General features: G+C 47.8%; 2 protein-coding genes across 2 annotated transcripts in view; both read left to right on the top strand.

Annotated features, from left to right (window-relative positions):
• Positions 1–15,820, top strand: part of LOC135890739 (antigen WC1.1-like) — a 61,171-nt gene extending 45,351 nt beyond the window's left edge. Inside the window, exons 5-14 of the mRNA XM_065418148.1 lie at positions 3,275–3,589; positions 6,463–6,777; positions 7,344–7,523; positions 8,085–8,120; positions 8,492–8,629; positions 10,587–10,682; positions 12,100–12,183; positions 13,297–13,386; positions 14,357–14,500; positions 15,693–15,820. Coding sequence (XP_065274220.1) covers positions 3,275–3,589; positions 6,463–6,777; positions 7,344–7,523; positions 8,085–8,120; positions 8,492–8,629; positions 10,587–10,682; positions 12,100–12,183; positions 13,297–13,386; positions 14,357–14,500; positions 15,693–15,820 — 1,526 coding nt within the window. The remainder of the gene's footprint in view (positions 1–3,274; positions 3,590–6,462; positions 6,778–7,343; positions 7,524–8,084; positions 8,121–8,491; positions 8,630–10,586; positions 10,683–12,099; positions 12,184–13,296; positions 13,387–14,356; positions 14,501–15,692) is intronic.
• LOC135873059 (alpha-2-macroglobulin-like) overlaps positions 1–25,503 on the top strand; it is a 1,316,454-nt gene that overhangs the window by 1,165,122 nt on the left and 125,829 nt on the right. The window lies entirely within an intron of this gene.

Raw genomic sequence — 25,503 nt, 5'->3', positions numbered from 1 at the left:
CCTGTTCCCTCTGACACTGTGACACCATCTTAAAAGTCAAATTAGTAGGTCACATTCAGGGTACACAGCAGTAACCTCTACCCTGCCCCCACATTCGCCACAAAAACAATCAGATGGGTTTTTGGTGGTTTTTTTTTTTTTTTTTTTTTGAAAGAATAATGGAAAAATCTGACAATGAAAAATATTGATATCTATCCTAACATTTGTTGGGCAGAAGAGATAATTTTCTGAGCAGGTCAGTAAATAGGTAAATACAGTGGCTTCTTATCTTAAAATCTTTAATGGGGCATCCAGAATCAAAAAAGAAAAGAGGGGGAGGCAATGTGTCCTATTTCACAGAGCACTGGAACAGGACTCAGGAGACTTGGGGTTTCCTCCCAGCTCTGCCACTGGCCTGCTGGTGACCTCAAGCAGGTCATTCACCTCTCTGTGCCTCAGTTTCCCCATCCGTAACATGGGGATAATGACACTGACCTCCTTTGTAGAGTGCTTTGAGATCTATCAATGAACTGTGCTATATCAGAATTAGATTCTATTATTATTAACAGGAAAAGGAAGTCATACATAACCCTATTTCTCTTGGTGATTAAGTAAATTTTTTTGTTATAATGTGGTATTGTTATGTCCTAATCTTAATAGTACATCCTTTTGCTTCACTGAAAAGAAAAAGGAATTGAGGATTATATGATAATAGTTTTATTGCTACTGATTGTACAACACTATTGTAACAGATTGCTAAAGACACAAAAACTACCTCTAGAAATTGTTTTAAGTACATGAGAAGCAGGAAACCTGCCATACAGACCATGGGGCCACTAAATAACAAAGGTGACAAAGGTGTTAAAGGAGCACTCAAGGAAGACAAGGCCATTGCAAGAAGCTCAATTAATTCTTTGCATCAATCTTCACTGCAGAAGATGTGGGGGAGATCCCCACATCAGAGCTATCCTTTTCGGGTGACCAATCTGATGTACAGTCCAAATTGATGTGTAATAAGATGATATTTTAGACAAATTGATAAACTAAACAGTAATAAGTCACCAGGACCAGATGGTATTCACCCAAGAGTCCTGAAGGAACTCAAATACGAAATTGCAGAACTACTAACTGTTGTATGTAACCTATCACTGAAATCACCTTCTGTATCAGATGACAGGAAGGTAGCTAATGTAAGGCTGATTTTTTAAAAGGGCTTTTACCGGCCGATGACCCTACCATCAGCACCAGGCAAACTGGTAGAAACTACAGTAAAGAACCAAATTATCAGACAGAGAGATAAACATGATTTGATGGGGAAGAGTCAACAAGGCTTTGTAAAGGGTAGTCATGCCTCTCTAGTCTCTGAGGAAGTAAACAAGCATATGGATAAGGGTGATCCAGCTGATACAGTGTACTTGGGTTTTCAGAAAACCTTTGACAGGGTCCCTCACAGAGGCTCTTAGGGAAGTGAAGTAGCCATGGGATACGAGGGAAGGTCCTCTCATGGATCAGTAACTGGTTGAAATATTGGAAACAAAGGGTAGGAATAAATTATCACTTTTCACAATGGAGAGACATGAACAGCGGGTCCCTCCAAGGATTTGTACTGGTACCTGTGCTGTTCAACATATTCATAAATGATCTGGAGAAGGGGGTGAACAGTAAAGTGGCAAAGTTTGTAGATGATAGTTCAGTCCAAAGCAGGCTGCAAGGAGTTACAAAGGGATCTCACAATATTGTGTGACTGGCCAACAAAATGGCAGGTGAAGTTCATTGTTGATAAGTGCAAACCAATGCACATTGGAAAAAAATAATCCCAAATACACATATACCACGATGGCTTCTAAATTAGCCGTTACCACCAAAGAAAGAGAACTTGGAGTCACTGTGGATAATTCTTTGAAAACTGCTGAAAATTGAGAAATGATCAAAAAGGCTAATGGTATATTAGGAACTATTAGGAAAGGGATAGAAAATTAGACAGAAACTATCACAATAAATCCATGGTCTGCCCATACCTTGAATACTATGTCCAGTTCTTGTTGCCCCATCCACAGAAATGATATAGTGGAACTGGAAAAGGTACTGAGAAGGGCAACAAGGATGTTGAAGGGTACAGAATGGCTTCTGTCCAAGGAGAGACTAAAAAGATTAGGGCTGTTTAGCTAAGAAAAGAAACACATTGGGTGGTATGATAGAGGTCTATAAAATAATGAATGGTGTGGAAAAAGTGAGTAGAGAAATGTTATTTACCCATTCACACAGTACAAAACCGAGGAATCACCTGATTACATTAATAGGCAGCAGGTTTAATACAAACAAGAGGAAGAACTTTTTCACACAACACACAGCTAACCTGTGGAACTCATTGCCATGGGCTGTTGTGATGGACAAAAGTATAACTAGGTTCAAAACAGAACTGGATAAGTTCCTGGAGGATAGGTCTATCAATGGCTATTAGCTAAGATGGTCAGAGTACGGCTCTGGTACAGGCCACTTTTGCAGACAGAATTCTGGTCTGACCCAGGCTGGCAGCTCTTATGTTCCTATGTTTCTTTTCTGGGGAAGGTAAATAAACAATGGCTTTCTTCAAATAACAGATTTTTTAATAAACACCTGTATCATGCACTATACTGTTACTGCACTGAAATCATTGTTCATGCCCATTCCAGTTACAGGGTAACTACGGCACAGTAAGGGCCCATTCCTGCTCCCATTAGGGCAGGGAGAGCTTTGCTATTGACTTCAGCAGCATTAGAATAGAGCCCTAAGTCTATTAGACTTTACCGTAGGTACATGTATCCACCTGCCTTTCTTCCTTTATTTGGAAAATAAATGGGTCCCAAGTCTGATTTTCTCCAAGCCTCTGGAACCTCCCAAGTCTGTAACAATTTAAAAGAAAATTGGAATTTCTGATAAATGTGTTAGTTAATATGATATTTCTTGTGAATCCTTAGAAGACCTGTTTGAAAATGTTCAAGTTTTCCAAGTAGGAGCTGATTCTGCAAAGCTTTAGCTTCACTAGTAGTTCTTACTTTCAAGAGCTGTCCCATAAGGATGACTCAGATGACTAAAGGTTCAGGATTAGGTCCTGTCCCTTTAAATGCTTTTTATCAGAAGTTTCTTCACAAAGTCTTCAGCATTTCCTAATTCTACTGACTTCTTCTCTTTATGTTTCTGGTTAAAGACACACATTTTTCAGTATCTCAGCCATTGTAGCATCGTCATTGATTTGCATGGAAGCTGTTTAGTTATCATTATATTGCACATTAACAGCTGGGATCTATCCCTGCAGGGAGCAGGCGGATCAGACTGGTGAATGGGGCAGGTCGCTGTGCCGGGAGAGTGGAGATTTATTACAATGGCAGCTGGGGAACAGTCTGTGATGATTCCTGGGACCTGCCAGACTCCAATGTCGTTTGCAAACAACTGGGATGTGGACATGCCATCAATGCAACTGTCTCTGCTCATTATGGGCAAGGATCCGGGCAGATCTGGCTGGATGATATGAACTGTTCTGGGAACGAATCTGATCTCTGGACGTGTCCTTCCAGGGGCTGGGGCCAGCACAACTGCAGACACAAAGAGGACGCCGGAGTTCTCTGCTCAGGTCTTGTGTGCCGGGTTACCAGGGGATTTAATGGAGGGGGCAGATGTTTAAGGAGATTGCTGAGAATGATACTTTCCCTGACTTTCTCTGCCTCCCTTGCCCTTGTGTAACTATCTACCAGGGTCACCATTAGAAAGTCCTCAGCTCCCACCCACAGGTGTTGGAGATATTGCAAGATTTCCCTAATGTTAGAATGCTGCATCTCAGGTATCTGAAGGAGACGGTATCATGGAAAGCAGTGACTGAAAAGGATGTAGGGTCCTAGTGGAGAAATAACTGAACATGAGCTCCCAGTGCCGTGTGTGGCAAAAGGGGCTAATGTGAACCTTGGATATATAAACAGGGGAGTAATGAGTAGGATTGGGAACTAAATTGTACTGTTGTATATGGCACTGGTGAGACAGATACTGGAATATTGTCTCCAGTTCTGATGTCCACAAAAATTGGACAGGGAGCAGAGAAGAACCACAAAAGTGATTTGAAGGTTTGAAGAAAAGCCTTACGGTGAGAGATTTAAGATGCAGAATCTGTTTAGCTTATCAAAACGATCAAGAGGTAACTTGATTACAGTGCATAAGTTCCTTCACAAGGAGAACATACCACTTACAAAAGGGCTTTTTAATCTAATGCAGGAAGGCAGAACAAGAGTCGATGGCTGGAAGTTGAAACCAGACAAATTCACATCAGAAATAAGGCCCAGGTTTTTAACAGGGAGGGTGATTAACCATCAGAACAAACTGCCAGGGAAATGGTGCATTCTGCATCTCTTGAAGTCTTCCTGTCTAGACCGGATGCCTTTCTGGAAGCGATGCTTACGTCAGACTCAAGTTATTAGTCTCTATGCAGCTGTTTTACAGAAGGTCAAATTATTTGATCTCATGATCCCTGTCATGCTGTCTGGAGCAGCTCACAGCACTGAGTGCCCACCTCAGGGCAGATGGTGAGAAACAAGGCAACACCCCGAACTGGTGGTGGGTCTACAAGTAGATTTCACCAAGACGGTAACAGATGTGAACTCCTGGACCAATGTTCCCTCTAATTTTTTACATCCATGTGCGTAATCAATTTTGTTATGTGCATCAGGTGATGTGTGGCGGGGTTGGGGCTGAGGGGTTCGGAGCTCAGGGCTGGGGTAGAGGGTGGCAGTGCAAGGGATGAGGGCTCTGGCTGGGGGTGCAGGCTCTGGGGTGCAGCCGGGGATGAGGGGTTTGGGGTTGTGAAGGGGCTCAGGGCTAGGGCAGGGGGTTCGAGTGTGGGGGCTGAGGGCTCTGGCTAGGGGTGAGGGCTCTGTGGTGGGGCTGAAGATGAGGGGCTCATGGTGCAGGACAGGATCAGGGCTAGTGCAGGGGGTTGGAGTGTGGGGGCTGAGGGCTCTGGCTAGGGGTGAGGGCTCTGGGGTGGGCCCAGGGATGAGGGGATCATGGTGCAGGAGGGGGCTCAGGGCTGGGCAGAGAGTTGGAGTGGGGTGGGGAGTGAGGGCTCCAGCTGGGGGTGTGGGCTATGGGGTGGGGCCGTGGATAAAGGGTTTGGGGTGCAGGCTGCCATGGGGCTGCGGCGGGGAGAGGACTCTCCCCAGCGCTCTCGTGCTGCAGCAGCCTGGGGCCATGGGAGAGGCGCCTATCCAGTCCAGCCCCCTGTGGCTGCGTGCCTATGTGGCCCTTGATAGCCTGCTGCGCGGCCACATGGCCGCGCAGCTTAGAGGAAACTTTGGACTGGAGAGTCTAAGGGGACTGTCTGTGACTTCATGGTAAGATAGATATAGTGATCCAGGACTATTTGTCACCAGACAAACTGGACTGGATAATTGGTCACTTACACCAAAAATCACACCACATTCAGGTTTCTTCCAGTCCCAAGAGATCAGTCACTTACCCCAGATCAGTTGGTACCCTGGATCTTACACCAAAGACAATGCCTGTAGCCAATCCTGTAATAAACTAAATACAGGTTTATTAACTAGGAAAAAGAAATAAAAGGGTTATTTGCAAAGTTAAAGCAAGTAAACATATACACACAAATGAGTTACCATTTACATCCTAGGAGTGACAGAGTTGTAGTGATCTGTCAATTCCAAATGTCCTTCAGCACTGACCCAGGGGTAACCCCTTGGGGTCTCTGGCTTCAGTTTGGTGGCTCTAGCCCTGTCATAGTTCAAACAGCCAAAAAGATGAAACATCTTCACATCTACTATTTTTATGTCCCTCTTCCAGCCTTCAAAGTGATGGGATTCTGCATGTACTGCTCCCTGAGTGTGATAAGGCCATTAACCAATCCTTTATATTGTGATGATCCTTGATGGCCCATCAAATTTTGATAGTCCTTGGGGATGGAGAGGGGGGATGATTTCTGTGCCTGAGTTCACAAGTTCAGATCCAACATTTTCAAACTTATAAAGCAACATTTACATATTTTCTTGTAGCATGGACCACAGACATTACAAGTGAGATTAATGCCTGCAGCAACTAACCACCATTTCATAGAGTCTAAACACGAAATACATTCCTACAAGACTAATACCTGTTTTAAGCAAAACTAACACACAGGTGACCTGGCCTGGTCTCCAGCTATGAGATTGTCAGTTCTTAGCTAGTGCCTGCAGCCTGGGCACGAGCTGGCATCTGGCCTGCCAATGTCACACCCTTTCCGCCCTTAATCTATTACAATCTGTATGTCACTGCTGGTAAATGGTGGCCTTCCAGAGATGCCCACTGTATTTCTAGGGGGCTTGTGGGCTCTAAAAGAGTCTGATTCTTACCTTGCTCCTTCAGAGTAATGCACAGGATCGTTAGCAATCACTGGGATTTCACTTTTCACACCCCAGTTCATTTCAGAATCAGACGATTTAAATTCCCTTTTTGTGCATTTCCTTCTAGAGTTCACAGATCTGAGGCTGGTGAGCGACAGTGACTGTGCTGGGCGGCTGGAGGTTTTCTACAATGGGACGTGGGGCAGTGTTTGCTCCAATCAGATGTCTGGCATCATCACAGCAATTGTCTGCAAACAGCTGAACTGTGGAAATGGAGGGCAGATTGCAAATGACTTGGAATATGGAGCAGGTTCTGGTCCCACGTGGCTGGACCACGTTGCATGTAGTGAGCAGCACAGCTCCCTCTGGCAGTGCCCATCAGAGCCCTGGAATCCAAAGTCATGTGATAACCGAGCAGAAGAGACCCATATTTCTTGCACTGGTAATCCTGAAACTACCTGCATGCGCACGTGCAGACACACATGTACACGATGTGTTCAATTAATGGAAGGGTTAGGATAGAACTTCTTGTTCACATCTCAGTGTAGGCAGATTTCAATTCTCAACACAAGATACAAACATATTTTCATGGTCTTTCATACAAATAAGCATTTGTCTGATTAACAACAAACATGGAAGGCTTGTGCAGTTTGCGTCAAGACTGGAATCCCCCACAAGTCTGGGTGCATGTCGGCCTGTGTGTCTGAGTAACAGCTTAATGGCAAACTACTTAGGTATTAAATGACCTAGAGTTCACAATTCAGTTCATACAGTGCTGAAATTAGGGGTTTAAAGTACAGATAAATTCTATTCCCACATCACACACACAACCCAGCGCATTCACTACAGCTTTTTCTCTCCATAGGAAAAAAAGCAAAATCACCTCAGAACCCTGAATGCCCGAACTCTCCAAGCTGCACAGGTATCTCTGCTTCTCACTGTCTCACTCTTGGTCCCTAAGGACTTTCCCAGCTGCCCCAGTAACATGTGAGGTTTCTGCATTTCCAGACCAGGAGAAGTTACGTGTCATGGGAGGAGAGGACAGATGCTCGGGGAGAGTGGAGGTTTGGTACCGTGGCTCCTGGGGAACAGTTTGTGATGACTCCTGGGACATGGCAGATGCTAACGTTGTGTGTAAACAACTGGGCTGTGGATCTGCTGTATCTGCCCCGGGCGAGGCTGCATTCGGTGAGGGCACGGGTCCCATCTGGGTGGAGAAGTTGAATTGCAGAGGGACAGAGTCATCTCTCTGGGACTGTCCTGCCGCGCCCTGGGGTGAGAGTAACTGTGGTCATAAGGAAGATGCTGTCGTGAATTGCTCAGGTGAGTGACAGGAGATGTCTCTGCTACATGCTGTAATTTTCAGGGAGAAGGATGGATCAGCCCACCCTCCTATCCCTTTGGTCCCAGAGCAGGACTTCTCATCTCCTGTGTGCAGGAAGCATCATGGAGGCTGTGGGGTGGAACCTTTGTGGGGTCAGATTGGCTCAGGCATCAGCCCACATAGCCCCTGAATCCATCACAGGCTCCAGTGTGTTGGTTTGTGACTAGAGTCCTCATTGCTGCATAGAGCACAAGGGACTTGGGCCCTAAAACACTAACAAACAGACCCTGTGCTGCTGTGAGGGAGTTTGTGGACGTGACAGCTGGAGACAACCAGGGACTCTCAGAGGTGAGGTTCCCCCCAGGAACAAACACGTCACCTCCCCCTCGCTCCAGGCTCCAACTCTCCTCCCTTTCCCTTTGCAGGTCTGACAGAGAGGACAGATTCTCCGAATACCCCAGGTAAAGCATCCCCCTCCTCCCATCAAGGGTTACATTTCCCTGGTGCTGGGTCACAGAGGAGGAGCTGCAAGCTGAAGCCTGAGGGAAGGAGCTCCTTTCCATGGCCTGTGAAATCTGAGGGCGAATGACACCTGGGTGGGAGCTGCAGGCCCTGCTGAGCAGGAGGATTCCTGTCTGCTGGCTCCAGCTGACAGGGCAGGGCCCACGATTTAAAGAGCAGCCTGTGAGCTGCCCCCATGGCACATAGACCGTGTCCCAGCCCGTTACCCTGCTGTCCTGGGCCGTGCAATGAGTGACTGGGAAGCTCCCCGGGGCCCCCCCACGACTCTCACAGGATAATCTCTCCCTATTGCTTGTTCAATTCCATCCAGCTCCTCCGCGCCGCCCTCTGACTGACAGTGGGAGAGTCACGGTGCCCATGATCGTCTGCATTATCCTGGGGGCCCTGCTCTGCCTGGTCTTAATCATCCTGGGGGCGCAGGTGCGAAGTGCCAGGGCACAGCGCAGAGGTGGGTCCTGATTGGTGTCACTGTGTGAAATGCCTCCGCAATAGCGGGGGCGGAGGGGGAGGGCTGCGTGGTGTCAGGGTGAGTGGCCTGTTAACTCCTCTCTCATTTAATATTTCATTAACTGTCTGGCAGTGGAACAGTCCAGCCATGAAATCTGTAATGATACTAGTTAGGGAGCATCACAGATTCAGAGAAGCTGCATCTGTACCCCCCCCCGCCCCACCCTCCAGTGATCCACTCCAGGAGTGCCCACTCAGGCCTCCAGCCATCACCTGTCTCTGGGTGGGAACCCCCTGTCCCAATTCCTTCTGGCCAGGGGTTTTTAATACTGCACCCCCCCCCCCACCTTCCACTGTGATACCCCCAGCAAACCAGTCTGCCTACAGGCCAGCCCCCATGCTGTGCATTCTCCCCAAGGGCTATGAGCAGTGCATTGCCAGCAGTCACAAGTCACCACCCAGCTCTCTCTCAGCAAACTACACCTTGTTAGTAGGATAAAAGTATGACAGAGAAAACATTAAAAACCCTTAATGCTCCCACACACACATGCACACACACTGTTTTTAGTTCCTGGAGGAGCTGTGGTAACCCTCTCACATGCAGTAGAACATAGACCATTCATAGGTTTAATATCGTGACTCCTAAAGATGCTGCCTGGGGTTGCAGTATCTGTCACAGGGAGGGGTTCTGAATATCATGAGGACAGACATCATGGAAAAGGGACCTAGAGAAATTGGATTGGAAATATTGTTAGGAAAAAAAGTGTATAAAAATATAGCTGTGGTAAATAGTTGTGAAGAGAGTGATCCAATAGAAAGGACAATCTTAGGAAGGAGAAGTGCGGGAAAGGAACATTATACTGTATTGTACTGAAAGCTGGCACTTGTAGGGGATTTTACTTCTATAAAACACTGTACAAACATTAGCTACCAGCTCCTTGGAAATAAGGTAGAGAACGGGATTGCCATCAGCATACACGTAACATTCACAACTTTGCAGTAAGACAATGACTAATCAGACCTCATGGTACAGGGCTTCAGCCAGTCGCCTGCAGGGGTCAGGAAGGAATCTGGGAAGCCCCCATATTTGTGTTTTGTTTTGCTTTGTTTTCTTTCTTGCCCTGCTCTGAAGCATCAGACATTAGCTACAGATCGAGATGTGACACTGGATGGGCTGGACCAGTGCTCTGAGGTGGTTCAGAGAAATGTCTTTCTAAGATATCTGTCTGGTGTGTCTTTCCCACATGCTCAGGGTCAAACCAATTGTGAGATTTGGGGTCAGGAAGGAATTTCCCCCCAGTCAGATTGGCAAAAAGGGACCTTGGGGGATTTTCATCTTCCTCTGAACCATGGAGCATGGATCGCCTGCCAGGATTATCTCGGCATCTCTCACCTAGTCAGTTCCCTGCCATTGCGGGGGCCTTGGGCATTGGTGGTACCTTCGTCGCTCCTGATTTCTGCCTGTAGCACACAAGAGCTTATTCTTCTGAGGACTGAAATGGTTTAGTCTAAGTGCATCTTTGGGCTCAAACCTAGGGGTATCTGGGTGAAATGCAGTGGCATGTGTTATACAGGAGGTCAGACTAGATGTTCTAATGGTCCCATCTGGTCTTAAACTCTATGAAAAAAAAAAGATGTTATCACCATTTTGCAGATAAACACCAGCGTGGGGGAAGAATTATTTAAACTGCTCCAAAGGGGAATAACCCGGAATAATGGGATGAGATTAAAAAGGGGACATTTAAGATGAATGTGAGGAATCTTCCTGACAGTGAACTAGCCCTGGGAACCATCATCAAAGGGATGTTGTGGAAAGAAACCCTGTCACCTGGCTCATTTAAATTCCAGCAGTGGGGTTCAGGCTCGCACTGGGCCCAGGGGGAGGGGCTGGATGATCCCATAGTGTTTCCCATCTCTGGCTTCAATGACCCTGAGCAAACCCTGACCTTTGTTTTCAGGCTCCAGAAGACCTTTGGATCCCTTCTCTGAGGCCGTGTACGAGGAGATTGATTATAACCTGATGAGAGAAAAGCAGGAGATGTTCAGTCGCTCAGGTCTGTGTGTCTCACTCTTAACAGGGAGCAAATATGAAAGTCACTTTCCATTCTGGGGCCCTGACCCAGAGCTAAATCACTGCAGCTTCAGCCCTGTGAGCTTGTCATTGGAGCTGGGCCCAAGTCTTCATTACAAAATGTTTTGATGAAAAATGCAGATTCAGAAACACCGAAACATTTCACAGATTCATGTCATTTCACCCAATTGTTCCAAATACACAAAACAATTCATTTCATGTCAAGACTTTCAAAGAAAACATTTTGTTTTTTCAATTTTACATTACTTTTCCATTAGAAGTTTCCTTTAATTTTATCTTTAAAAACAAACAAACAAACAAATAAAAATTAACTAGTGTCCAAAAGAACACCAAACGGTTTCATTCAACATTAACCTCTTTTTTTTACTTTTGCATTTGCCAAAAATAAAGTCATTTTTAGCTCAATTCAAAACAATGTTGTTGTTTTTTTGCTTTTTTCCCCAATGGCCAGAGAACAAAACTATGTGGGTTTTTTTTGCCAAGCTCTAGCTGTGGGAGCTGGGTCTGTGGTGAGACCAGCAGTTACTCATGTAGACTGAGGGAGACAGGCTTCCTTCCCACCATACACTGAGTGTCCCAATTCTAGGGACAGTTAATGTCACTCTGCCCGTCCTGAAGCCTTGGAGTGTAACCAGAGAGGGGTCAGTAAAGCGACTGTCTGGGGCCAGGCTAAACTATAATTTGAAAACTGCCCTGGAGCATTGGCGCAGGAAATGTTCTGTGCCCTCCTCCTACCGCAGCCACTGGTCTGCTGGGTCGGCTCCCTCCTGCCCCCGGAGCAGAGAGATCAGCCCAGGAGAGCCTCATGACTTTGAGTCACGGCCGTTTTATCCTTTGTGCCATTTTGTCTCAATGTCTGATGGGAACATCCTGCCCAAGGGCTGTGCTGTGGTGGGGCTCTGGGAACATGCTCAGGGCATCTCCCAGCACCACTGCCAAGATTGTTACAGTGAATCACAGGCTCTGCTCTGGGCTTGTCTTGGCTTAATCTGGAAACACCGAGGAGAGCTGATCGACTGATTCATGGGGGAGGCGGGTATTTACCCTTAAGAAGGAGGAATCCCCTCTGTGGATGAGGAGGCCAGGACCATTGTGGAACTTCCCTGGACCAGCAGCCAGAGACGTGCCCTGCACTCACCCCAGCATCTTTCAGGTCAGATTGTATCATCCCCTCGGTCACATTGACCACAGTAACATGGAGATTTCTCTTGGGGAGTCTGTGTCAGCCTCTCACCGCACAGAGTCGCTGTGAGTCACCATCTCCTGTAGAAGAAGGAATAGACCGAGACTGGAAATCCTGCTCCTGGCCCCGGGTGTGTTCCCAGTCCCACAGTTCTGCTGTTCTCACTCTGATGAATTTCTGGTTCTCGTCTCTCCAGTCTCCTATTCAGATGACTCAGTGACGAAGCTGCAGTATTACACCGGGGACAGCGAGGGGGAAAACGATCCTGGATCAGAACAAGGTAACGGGGGAGGGGCAGACTCGGGCTGAGAGACCCAAATCTGGGCAGAGAACAGAATTTCTATCACACTTTCTGCAATCGCAGCCATTTCTCCTCACACGGTTCCCATTTTACACAGTCGGGTCTAATCCCATTGAACAGGATTTCTGTCAGAATCTCAGGATGGGAACATGTGACCATCTCCTGAGCACAGAGCCCTGGGAGTGGCTCCCAGTGACCTCCCCAGGTGAGGAGCTGGAGGAGACAGGTCAGTCTCTTTTGGTGGAAGGCGTCAGGTCCCAGCAGGGCTCGTCTCTCACCCCCGAGAGAAAGAGAAAGATTGTCCTGTGTTATAATTACAGATGGGCTCAGCCCAACTCACTGATCCGAACCCACCAGAACATTGTGGGTGGGGGATTTGCAGATTCTGACCCCAGCTCTGGATCTCAGTTTTGCAGCTGGCACCTTCGCTATAACAAGCTGAAACAAACCCCTGGATGTGAACTTCCTGGCCTCGGCCCATCTCTAATTATAAACAGGGCGGCATTTCTACCCCAGCTGCTCTCAAGGGAGTCCATGAATTTGGGCCCTGTGGGAGTTTAGCCTGTGGCTGGGGGAGAGACACTGAGCAGATGAGCCAGTTCTGCTGAGAAGCTGGAGCGCTGCCAAGCTGAGCCCTGGGCGGCCTGAGAGGCTAGTGGAGAGCAGGAGCTCACAAAGGATCAGGCCAGTCACCTCCCAGCGGGAGCTTTAATTCCTGCAGAGGGGAGGTTCCCCCACCCCAGTGTAACAGGAAAATTCAAACCTGTCTGCAGAGATCAGCTGGATTCACACAGGCCGGCTCTGGCCTGGCAGCGCCCGTGTTCCAACCTGTTATCTCAGCACAAGCCCAGATCCTGCTCCCACTGAAACACATAAAAGAGCTGCTGTTGGATTCTGCAGGGTCAGGATAGGCCCCTAGTTATTTCTGGGACTCCTGTTTTACTGTAGTTCTCTGACTTGTGCCCTTCTCACCATGGGCCCCTTTGACTTCCCCTCACACGTACCATGATAAACAGCTCTAGTTATAAGCACCACCTGCGCTGAACAGACGCTGCTGGTGCCATGGGCTGAGTGTGGTGTTTGCTGTTCCAGAGGGAGCTTCCCTGGAGGGGTCTCAGTTGGATTACGATAACGTGGAGGAGCCTGCCTTGAACGACGTCCCCCAGACTCCAGACGGCCGAGGTGAGCAGTGAATCCTGGAAGCAACTTCACCCTGATGATAAACTAACTGTATTTCCCAGCAGGGAGAATAGTGGTTTTTTAAGAAAACCACAAAGTTCACCCACCAGTATTGTCTATTAGTGTAATGCTGGGGGCACTGACCAGGTGCATTACAAGAACTGTGTGGAGGCCCAGGGGTAAGGAAGCGTGTGATGTCCTAGGTCATGACAGAGGCCCATTGCAGGGATGGAAGGAGCAGTGCTCTCAGGAGCTGCCCATGCTGTACTTGGGTCAGGCCACTGACCTGTGACCCTCACTGCCATGAGCACTAGGGTTACTCACTATTTGTAAAGAGGGCACATCGAATCAGAGACCTGTACAGTGCAGCAATGTTCCCTGCCCGCCTTTCCTGGCATGTGGCTATTGGAGCTTTTATACATCTGTATCAGACACGCTGTGACAGGTGGGTGGGTGGGACAGAGATTTTACACCCAAGGGCCCATGTCCCACCCTTATTAGCTGGCTCAGCTCCCAGTGGTGTCAATACATTGGAGACTCATGGCAGTTTATGAGGTAAACTTTATCAGGAGAACACATTGAAAAGACATTTTAAAATAATTTCAAGTTTAGGAAACTGGGAACAAACTCTGGACAATTCCAAGTCATTTACATTTGTAATTTTTGTAACCAAATGCCTTGTGGAGCAATCCCTCTGGACTAGATCCCAGTCACCTCTTTCTAGAACTCCCCTTTCCCTTGCTCATCTGGGAGCTTTAGGATCCTCTCAACCAGCTACTGAAATGTATCAGATCAATGTGATATGTAAAACCCCTCAATCTGAGGGTTCCAGAGGGGGGCTCCTCTTACCGCCCTGAGGGTGGAAGTGCTGAGAGATCCACAGGGACCAGTGAGACTGGTGCATCTGCAGCTTGTAGTTTATTTCTACCTTCACTGTGAATATTCTCTTAATTACTTCACATCTTCACCTCAGATGCCCCTGCCCTGCCTGGAGATGTCACAGGGGATGGTTATGATGATGCCAGAGAAGTGTCTGACCCTGAAGGTGACCCGGGTTTGGGGCAGAATGATGAGCAAGGCACTGGGGCGAGTGACAGGGACAGGGATTCCCAGACAGGTGAGTGGAGATCTGTTTGCACTTCACACTGTCTGTGCGGAATGGGAGGGCTGGAAATGTGGGGTACGCAGCAAGGGAACAGCCCTGGCCAAACCAATGCTTGTGAGACAAACTCTGGTCTCTCCATTCCTTCTCTGGTCTCTCCATTCCCTCAAAGCAGAGGCTTCAGTGCCTGCCATGGGGAGAGGAACAGCAGGGTCCCTGCTGCGTGGTACTGTATATGCTCGATTCCCAGCAGTTCACTGACCGTGTATCTTTTGGGCAGAATCCTATACACCAAAGTCCTGTTACAGTTGCACCAGTGTTAAAGAGCCCATCACATGTCCTCTAAAATATGGGATGAGCTTTGCCCATTGTCCTTGGCCAATATCTTCCTCTCTTCCCCATTGTGTCATGAGCAGAGACACCATCAGCCACCCCAGAGGAGGTGCAGCGGTGATGAAATGTGCATTGATTAGTACTTGATAAGAATAATGTGCTAATGTTCATTGCTAGGGCAGAGTGAAAGTTATGATGTTCTTAACTAAGCGCTCCTCACTGGTACATGTTTGGGTTTTGTACATAGAGTGACAGGTAGCTACAGCTGGCACTTGACAATTTTACCTAGTCTGGAAAACAAAGATTTTAATTTCCAGACTATGCATAGAGATGATGGATTAGGACATGTCATAGACCGAACACTGAAGAGGGAACAATTCCCAATCCGTACTGTAGAGCAGAGGTTCTCAAACTGGGCAGCACAGAATATATTCTGGGGCAGCGTGAGAAGTCAGAGCACAGGTGGCTCCTGTCCGGGTGCCCAGTTTTTAAGGCAGCACTGCCACTGGAAGCAGTGCAGAAGTAAGGATGCCATGGTCTGGTGTTGCCACTCTTACTTCTCTGCTGCTGCTGGCGGTAGTGCTGCCTTCGAGCTGGGTGGCTGGAAAGCTATATACTTAAATGGCTGTTTTTGACTCAATGCCCTACTGCTTTTCATATTTAGTGAAAGTTTCATGTTGATTTTTTTAAAAATTGGTATATGTACTTGTGTGGCGGGGAGGGGAGGTGTCAGTTACTACGGATACAAAGAAAGGGGCCACAATCAAGTAAGTTTGAGAACCACTGCTGTAAAGTGCACTCCACCTTGTTCTGCAGCCGCACATAACCATAGAGTGGATCCATGGACTGTATGTCTCCCCCTTGGTGTTTTCAGGTTGGAGTCTGCGCTCGCTAAAGAGTGAAGTTGTCTTTGGGATGGAGAAGGAAACCCCGTCCCTGCCTCCTGGAGACACAGGTTATGATGATGTGGGACATGGTGACTCTGGGGGTTCAATATCATAACAATTTGATTGGACAAAATAACCCTGTGATGATGTAAACGCTTCGCCTCTTTCTGTCAGAAATTATGGCCCAGAGAAAGTCCCTTCCTGATTGATAGACAAAGCAGGTGTTTTTATAGGATTTGTGTGAAGTTTCAGGAAATACAGGAGTGAGTGGGAAAAGGTTCATAAGCTTTCTTTGTATAATTTTTCATTGTTTGGAGGGGGTGGAAGTTTCCTGCTTTTTTAGGCCTATAATTTCTTCAGCTTGACTGTACCTTTTTCATATTAAATCCTTTCTGAAAATCTTCCCCTTAGTGAAAGTTTTTCTTGCCAGATGAATTGTGCAGTTTCCAGGGCTCACCACAGGGGGAGGCTGAGATTAAACAAACCAAGAGACAAGGGAAGGCCACCTCTCGGTATGGCTGGCTGTTTGATAGCTGGGTGGGTTTACACATCAGGCATGTGGTAAAAGTGAGAAACCAGGTAGAGAACATTCTGAGATGAGCAACATGGTTGTTCCTGAAGCGAATTCAGATTTGAAACTTTCATTGAATCCAAGGAGATGAATGCAAAATTCTCCCAGGAAAATGGAAAAATGGAAAATTTCACACCTGAAATTGAACAAACTGTGAAAAGATTTCCCAATTAGCAATAAATGCAGAGGATGAATATTTCTGCTAGGACTAGTCACTGCTAGGACTATTAGCAACAAATCGCTACATTTGTTGGTTAAAGCAAATCTGCATCTTCATCAACCTGTAATTTAAATACAGCTGGTGCAATAGCTATTGCTGTTTAAGTCTGTCTTTGTAGGGCTCATACCTGTCAATTGTAACAGTATATATATGTAAAATCATACATTCTTATAGGGGTGTGTGTGTGTGTGTGTATAAAACTTATGAGTGCTCCCCAGGGAATTTCACTGTAAGTAAAAGTGCTCTCATAGAGGGATGAGCTCCTCATACTTTAAAAGGGAATCACAAATTTTTCCCCTTGGTCTGTGATAAGCTTCATATGCTGGAGGTTGTATGAGCGACAGAAAGGAGCAGGGTAGGGAGAAAAATCAATCCATTTGTTTTCCTATTGGAACAAAATCGCTTTCTTTATAACCCCTGCCATGGAGGAAAGCAGGATGAGTGAGCACCAAATGTACTGGCCCTGATTCTCCTGTCACCTATGGTGGTGTAGAACTGGACTAACTCTGCTGAAATAAATGGAGTTTTACCTTAGTGAAAAACTGGTATAAGTGAGATCAAGATCAAGCTTGGTGAGGCTGAAGGGACGATGAGCTTTCAGGTCTCCTGCCACCCCACCCTGAAAATATATTTGGAAACGGCTGACACTGTAGTACAATGTGGCCTATTCTAAAGGTAAAAACATGCTCCTCAGTAGTATTTTTGAGCCTCAAGGGAAAGTCATCTCTGGTAAGACAGGTTTAGCAACAGCCAGAGACAGGGTGACCTCTTCCATCAAAGCAGTTAGCATTCCAGAGAATGTGGATTTAATTGGAATGTACCAATGAGAAGAATGGGTTTGTAACTAAGAGGATCAAGAGATGTGGGCTCTGCCCCTGCCTGCCACAAACCACTTGGGCAATCTTGGCCAAGACACTTAGGCTGAAGTTTTCAAATCTGGGCATTCAAAGAGGCAAAAGGAGCACGTCTGAAAACTAGGCCACTTGTTCAAGTACTTCATTTTATGCCTCCCCACTGTCAGAAATGAAGGCCTAGAACTATTGGGAATCCAGGGATGGGTGGGTGCATCCCTGCCCACAGCTGAAGACCCCTCCCCCAGCCTAAGGGGAGGAGCTACTGAACACAGGGCTCAAGCAAATACAGGGGACAACTAATGAGAAAACAGGGACAACAGTAAGGGTTACAGTTTCAAAAGCAGGGATCCAGAGGGGGACACTGAGCAAAGAATCCCAGACAGCACCCACTGCTCCTCAAAGGTGTCTAGGGAGCCAGCAAACACATCCCAGAGAAACTCTGCCTGGATATTGAAGCCAAGGCAGGAGCAGAAATAGGCTCCACAGTCGCAGAGCACCTCCCAGTCCAGCATCCTCCTCCGGGTGTGGTGGATGGACACCTGGGCCAGTGCCAGGAGGAAGTTGATGAGAAGGCCTTGTGACTTCATGGGGCCATGGATGGGGTGTACATATATCAGAAGTTGCAGGAAAAAGTGGAGCCAGAACCTGAGGAGAAGGAACTGGAGGAGCCAGAAAAGGGGCTGCACCCTGGCACGCTCTAGGTAGACAGGTGCCAAGGGTCTCCCTGATGCCACAGAAGGGGCAGGTGTGCGGGAGGGGTGGGTCAACCATGCCAAATATGTGCCTGTGCTCACAGTTCCATGAAGGAGCTGCCAGCTGATATCCCAGGTGGGCCATGGGACCAAGGTGAATTACAGGCTGGCCCACTAGGGTTCCTCACCCTTCACTCGTGATAAAAGGTCCTGCCACTTAGTGTCATACAGCACCCACTGTGCCTCAAAGATATATAGGGAGCCAGTGGATGTGGCCCAGAGAAACTTTGCCTGGATATGTGATTGAAGGGAGGAGCAGAAATAGGCCCACAGTCACAGAGCACTTCCCCATTGAGGGAGGGACACAAGGGTGAGAAAATGAAAATGAGAGGTGGAGAGCCCCATGTGGTGGCCGAATGCCAGGGGATCCACCCAATCCCTCCAGTCGTAGTCCAGGAGATCTCTGATTCTGGTGATACCTGCCAGGACCAACCTCCAGCGCACTGATGGGGACTCTAACAAAAGCCTGCACCTCGTCAGTTCCTGGAGCAATCGGATGTCCACATCTGATGTCTGAAGGCCCTTCCCCCAGCCTAAGGGGATGAGCGACTAAACCTAGGTCCCAATTGATTTTGGGGACAACTAATAAGAAAACAGGTTTCAGGAGTGAGATCATAGGGTCATAAGCTGGGAGCTGGAGGGGGACACCAAGCAGAGAACCCCAGATAGCGCCCACTGCTCCTCCAAGGTATCTGGGAGCCAGCAGATGTGGCCCAGAGGAAAGCTGGCCAGACACATGATCAGAGGGAGGAACAGAAATAGGTTCCACAGTTGCAGCGCACCTCCCCATCCAGCATACTCCTCCTGACTTTATAGATGGCCACTTTGGTCAATGCCAGGAGGAGGTAGACCAGGGGATCCCACGACTTCATGGGGCCATGGACAGGGTGTGCATAAATCAGGAGGTGTGTGGAAAAGTGCAGGCAGAACCTTAGGAGAAGGTTCTGAAGGAGCCAGCAGAGGTGCTGCAATATGGCACACTCAAAATAAATGTGTGCCAGGATCTCCCTCATGCCGCCAAAGGGGCAAGTGTCGGGGATGGGGGTGAACCACACCAAGTACATGCCCGTGCTCATGGCTCCATTAAGGAGCCACCAGCTGATGTCCCTGGCAGGCCTTGGGACCAAGGTGGAATACAGGCTGCCCCAACATGGTTCCTCGCCCCCAAGGGATGGCAAAAGGTCCCGCCCCTTAGTATCGGGGCAGGACAGAAGGGTAAGGAAATGAAATGTGTGGAGCACGAGTGTGTACAGATGTTTCCTCGGCGCAGTTCAGAAATGAACTGGCTGCAGATCATGCAGCTGGCTCAGATTGCAGGGGGTGAGGCAGCCGGGGGGGGGGGGGGGGGAGTGGCTCACTTGACAGGAGCCCAAGGAAAATGTCTGGAGGGCCAGGGGTTAGGGGTGGGCGGGGAGCATCCTCCCACAGGACCCACTCAGGGAAAGCCCAAGAGATGGGAGGTAAGGCTGCTGTCTCCTCCTGGAGTACGCATTGGGGGGTATGAGGGGTGGAGAGCCCCATGCACTGACCTAGCACCCAGGGACCCACCCAGTCCCCCTGGTTGTAGTCCAGAAGGTCTCCAATCCTGGTGGTTCCTGCCAGGAACAGCCTCTGGCACAATGATGAGGACTCCAAGAAGGCCTGCACCTACGGAAATCCAGGAGGCAGGCAGGTGCAAGGCTGCCCGCGTCTGAAGGCCCCTCCCACACCCTAAGGGGAGGAGCTACTGGACCTGGGTTTCAAATAATTATAGAGGCCAACTAATGAATAACAGGGTCAGGAGTGAGGTTCACAGGTACAAAATCACAGAACAGGAAGGGGACACCGAGCAGAGAACCTCGCACAGTGATACTGCTCCTCAAAAGTATCTAGGCAGCCAGCGGACACCACCCGGAGGAACTCTGCCTGGACAGGTGAGCTGAGGAAGGAACGGAAGTAGCCCGCACAGTTGCAGAGCACCCCCTCGTCGAGCATCCTCCTCCTGACATTATAGATGGCCACCTTGGCCAGCTCCAGGAGGAGGTTGACGAGGAGGTCTCATGATTTTGTGAGGATATGGACTGGGTGTGCATAAACCAAAAGGTGCGGGGGAAAGTGTGGTCAGAACCTTAGGAGAAGGTTCTGGAGGAGATGGAAAAGGGGCTGCAACCTGGCACACTCCAAATAGACATGCAGCAAGGTCTCCCTCACACCGCAAAAAGGGCAGGTATCAGGGACGGGGGTGAACCGTGCCAGGTATACCCCTCTGCTCATGAAATGCATGGTGCACGAGCATGTACAGATGTGTCCCTTCCAACCCAGGAATACCTGCTCCACATCCCCTGGAGTAAACACACATGCACCAGAATAGTACAAGGAATATAGGAAAGGGAAATACTTCATCACAGAGGGATGAATGGAGAAAAACAACAGGGGGGAAGATAGGAGGAGCAGTAAAACAGGGTTACATCCAACACAAGGCCCCAGTGATACCATAGTCTGAAAGGGGCAGCCACTGAGCAATGCATCTACACTCAGAGTTCAGGAGTCCTGTGCAAAGTTCCAGTCTGGCAGTGAGTCTTCGGCGCCAGTAAACTTTCCCCAGCAAACCCCTCCGGTGCCCTCTTCTGCTGCTCTCTACAAAGCCACACAGAGCAACAACCTCCCCACTTAACTAGCTACAGCCTCCCTCTTTATTCCCAATGCAAGGTCACAAGCCCCAGTACTCACAGCCCCATAGAGCTCTGGGTCAGGCTCTGGTTTGTCCTTCTCAGGTGATTCCTCCCTGACACAGTGCTCCTCCTGGCTCCAGTCCTGAGGTGGCCCCAGTCAGCCACTTTGTCCCTCCCAGGCTCTGGGCTAGTTCTCTGCTGCTGCTTTACATGAGGGCCTGCTCGGTGTACCCCTCTTGTCTTGCCCTGTCGCTCTCCCACTCCCCAGGCTCCTGAAACAACATGCACTTCTTCTGCCTCAGAACAAGGTTTTAAAGGGGCCATGCTCCCTCAACTCCAAGGGTGTTACACTGGCAAATAACTAACTAAAGAGTGTTAAGTAATTAACACTAGAACTATTTGTTAGAGTTTGAAAACAGACTTAGAACAAATAGGAACAGAATTCCTCAAGAATCTTCAGCAGAGACTGCAATTCATGATTTTTCAATCTATTCTCAAGAGATATGCTAAATGTTGTTTTTATGACTGAGTCCTACCAATAGTGCACAAGACTGCCCATTGGCTTTGTGCTCTGTGATTGCCTCAGACTAGAGTTGTTAGTCTCTAACTTTCAGGAGCACTAATATTCAATCACAAAAAACCAATGTAATATCTACAGGAGAAAGAGATCCCCATCTCTTACACCTTATACATTTAGGGATGAATTCATGAAATTTAAATGTCATTATGTGCACATAACTGTTGAAACACTGTTTCCAACAGAATGTTTACATATTGTTTTCAAAGCCAATTTATATTCAATCCACATAGCTGCACGCATGAAATTTCAGACAAAAACACAGATGCATAAAAAATCCCAGGCATGCTATTATTTATTGCTTGTATCCCAGAAGTACCTAGAGGCCACAATTGGTGCTCAATGCTGTTCTAATGCAGAGCAAAAAGGCAGTTCCTCCCTAGAAGAACATACATCAAAATTGAAGCTAAGACGCAACAAGTAATTGTAACAACAATTTAAAAGAATGAGGGATAAACAATGAGGGTAAAAGTAACAAGATCACGAGTTTACAGAGGCCAACTATGTGAGCAGATGGACAGTTTTGAGTTGATTCATGTCTTTAATATAATTAAGTATGATAAATATCAAAAGTTCCTACTGGAGACATCTGCTTAGCTGTAGTCAGTTGGCAACTGACCACAGGGATCTGGAAGAAGTTGGTCTTAAGGTGCTATTTGGAGAAGCACAGTGTAATGGATTTATGGATTAGTTTAGAGGGAGTGACCCTGCATAAGAGTCAGAATGGAAGAAAATGGGAAGGTGCTTGTGTGACAGGTGAACTAATGGATGATAGGGGCTGACAGCATTGGCAGAGCAAAAGAGGCAGGATTGGATACAAAAGTAGACAAGTGGGGAAGGGTTAGGTTGTGAAAGGCCCATAAAGGAGGAACAAAAAGCTTGCATATGACATGTTCTATGGGACTCGAGAAGGGGACTGACATTGTCACTGTGACAGGTCAAAAAGGTGACTTTGCAACATTGTTTTGACTAGACAGGAGAGCGAGGTGGGTGCCAGGAAGGTCCGAGAGGATGCAGATAAGCACCGGAGAGAATTTGAGTCTTGATAATGGAAATGTGAGGGAGGAAGAAGTAGCAAGGCTTGGATCCAGCTTGGACGCATGGCTCTAGAGAGGGTGAAGAGTCAGAGATGACTCATGATGAGTCTGAGTGACAGGAAGGATGATAGTACTGTCAATAGTGACTGAGAATGCAGTGGAGATCTCAAGAGGAATGAAAGGAGCTCAATTTTAACCAAGTTACAATGAAATAAATAGCAAAATATCCACAAGGAGATGATAGACAGACAGGCCAAGATGCAAGACTGTGGAGAGGAATCAGGTCAGGAATGGATCTCCAAACAACTGAATTTGTGTCCAGGTGTCGGTTCATTGCAGTTTCACTCCCATTGAAGAAAAAGGAAGTTTTGTCATTTGCTTCAATGGAAGGTGCTTGCTTTCCCGTTGCATTGCCGTTCAATTTTGCAAGCCTGTGCAGGGACTGGGGACGCCGTGCTCCTCTTTGTAAATTGGAGAGTACCATATCAGAAACTCATTTACAGTATGAGGCCATTTGGGACCTACCCGAAATTAGGCACTTCCATGACTGTGAAGAGGCACTCTCTCTTTGGACAGTACAGAAAGGCATGGAGCTGTCCAGCTGATGTGACACTCAAAAATTGCAAGTGGGAAATGCACAAAATCGGCTAGACTTGCCCTTTGCTTTAGTCTTTCTGATATTAGATACAGAGTGAGCTGACATTGCACAGCCTGTTTGGTAAATAGGAACCTCCTACAAAAGAAAGTCGACTGGTTTGGCCCTGCCTGCTAGTAGCAAGTTTGTTGCTAATCACAAGATTTCTCACAGTGACAATAAGATGCAGTAACAGTTTAGAACTGAGTAGTGGTCCAGGCTTAAACAGTCATTGGTGCAGGACTAGAACTTGGGTCTGTAAACTAGATACTGTAATCCCTCTGCTATAGAGTCATTCTGACTGCTCTTTGGTCCACTGACTAAGTATTTCATACGAAGTGAAGCAGCTTCAATAGGTGAGATTAAGAAAGCCCCTCCCCTCACTCTTCCTGTAGCTCAGTGCTTCGCATAGTCACTTGGGCAGTGAAAGACCTGGGTTCAAGTACCTGCTCTGACACAAGAAGAGTGGGGATTTGAACCCTGGTCTCCCACAACCAGGCTGAATGCTTTAAATACTGTGTATAAAAGGGCATCACAACCTCCAAGTTGCCTTTTCCTTTTCCCCTTCAGACAGGGCTGACCTGGGTTAAACACCTAATTCCAGGAGTGGGTTCACAGCTGTGAATCCCAAGTGGCATTAAGTGGACTTGAGCCCAACCCTCTACTCAGCATTTGCTACTGGCTAGCTTCAGCAACATCCCACTCAGCTTCTGTGAATCCCATTCTTAGGTGTCCAACTCTCCACATACATTTATAGGGAGCCTGTGTACCTGAGTCAGGGCTGAAGATTCCACTAAGTGGCAGGGGACCTAAAGTTAGGTGTTGCAACACTGAACCTAAGTCGTCTTTGTGCATTGCTCCTTATCCCCAAATTGCTCCTTAAAATGTGATGCCATATAGAGCTGCATTTTATGCCTGTGAATAGGGCAACCCTTGGGTATTAACGGGATGCCACCCCAAAAAATGTGAAGCAAGAAATGCTCTGCTGTCTTTTAGCTTGTTATAGTTAAACAAACCCTCAGTTGAACTATTGTGAATTCTTTAAAGGCCCATGCTCATGGATCAGATTACTGTGCCAGTGATGGCTGGCTTTCAAATTCATTTCACACACTTTCAGGGAACAGATGCAGATACAGTAACTCCTCACTTAACGTTGTAGTTATGTTCCTGAAAAATATGACTTTAAGTGAAACGATGTTAAGCAAATCCAATTTCCCCGTAAGAATTACTGTAAATGAGGGTGTTTTTTTCACCAGACAAAAGTCTATATTATCTATCTATCTATCTATACACACACACAGTATAAGTTTTAAACAAACAATTTAATACTGGTACACAACGATGATGATTGTGAAGCTTGGTTGAGGTGGAGGAGTCAGAGGGTGGGGTATTTCCCTTACTGCTAAATGATGAACTAGCAATTGGCTGAGCCCTCAAGGGTTAACTCTCTCACTCTGCAAGGCAGCAGGAATGGAGAGAGATATGCACATTTCCCTTAAGTACACTGCCTTATTAATTAGATCAGCTTGCTGAGACCGCAGCTGCTGCAAGCTCCCTCCGTCCTGAGCCCTGCTCTATGGAATATGGGGTAAGCAGGGTGCAGGAGCAGGGTGGAGGGGGACACCCTGACATTAGCCCCCCTCTTCCTCGCCTCCCCTCCCCCCCAGCAAAGCAAGCAGTAATATCAGGGAGCAGCTCCAAGGCAGAGGGGAGGAGCAGCACATGGCAGTGCGGGGAGGGACAGTTGAACTGCGAGCAGCTGCTGCACAGGGAACTTAGGGGAGCGGGAAGCTGATAGGGGAAGCTGATTGGAGGGCTGCCAGTCCACCCTGGTTCCAAGCCCCCACCAGCTAGCTGCAATGGGCTGCTCTTCCTGCATGCAGTAGACCAGGGGTAGGCAACCTTTCAGAAGTGGTGTGCCAAGTATTCATTTATTCACTTTAATTTAAGGTTTTGCGTGCCGGTAATACATTTTAACGTTTTTTTAGAAGGTCTCTCTCTATAAGTCTATATTATATAACTAAACTATTGTTGTATGTAAAATAAACAAGGTTTTCAAAATGTTTAAGAAGCTTCATTTAAAATTAAATTAAAATGCTGATCTTATGCCGCCAGCCTGCTCAGCTCGCTGCCAGCCTGGGGTTCTGTTCACCTAGGCCGGCAGCGGGCTGAGCGGGGCCTGGGGCCGGGACGCCGGCTGGCAAGGGGCCGTCAGCCAGGACCCCAGACCTGGGTAGGGTTCAGGGCAGAGGGCTGGGGGGAGTGTGGGGGTGCAGGCAGAAGGCTGGGTGTGGGGGGGGGGAGTTCAGGGGTCAGGGCAGAAGGCTGGGTGTGTGTGTGGGGGTGCAGGGCAGAGGGCTGGGGGGGGTCCCAGCCCCCTACCCTCTGCGGCTCATGGCAGGGGGCTGGAAGGGATATGTCCTGTTCCACCCCCTTCCCCAAGGCCCCGACCCTACCTCTTTTCTGCTTCCTCTCCGGAGCAGGGAGCATGCTGCCGCTCCT

This window comes from Emys orbicularis, chromosome 1, assembly GCF_028017835.1.
Source record: "Emys orbicularis isolate rEmyOrb1 chromosome 1, rEmyOrb1.hap1, whole genome shotgun sequence".
NCBI lineage: Eukaryota > Metazoa > Chordata > Testudines > Emydidae > Emys > Emys orbicularis.
The sequence above is the reverse complement of the archived record's forward strand: the minus strand, read 5'-3'. Positions and strand labels throughout refer to the sequence as shown.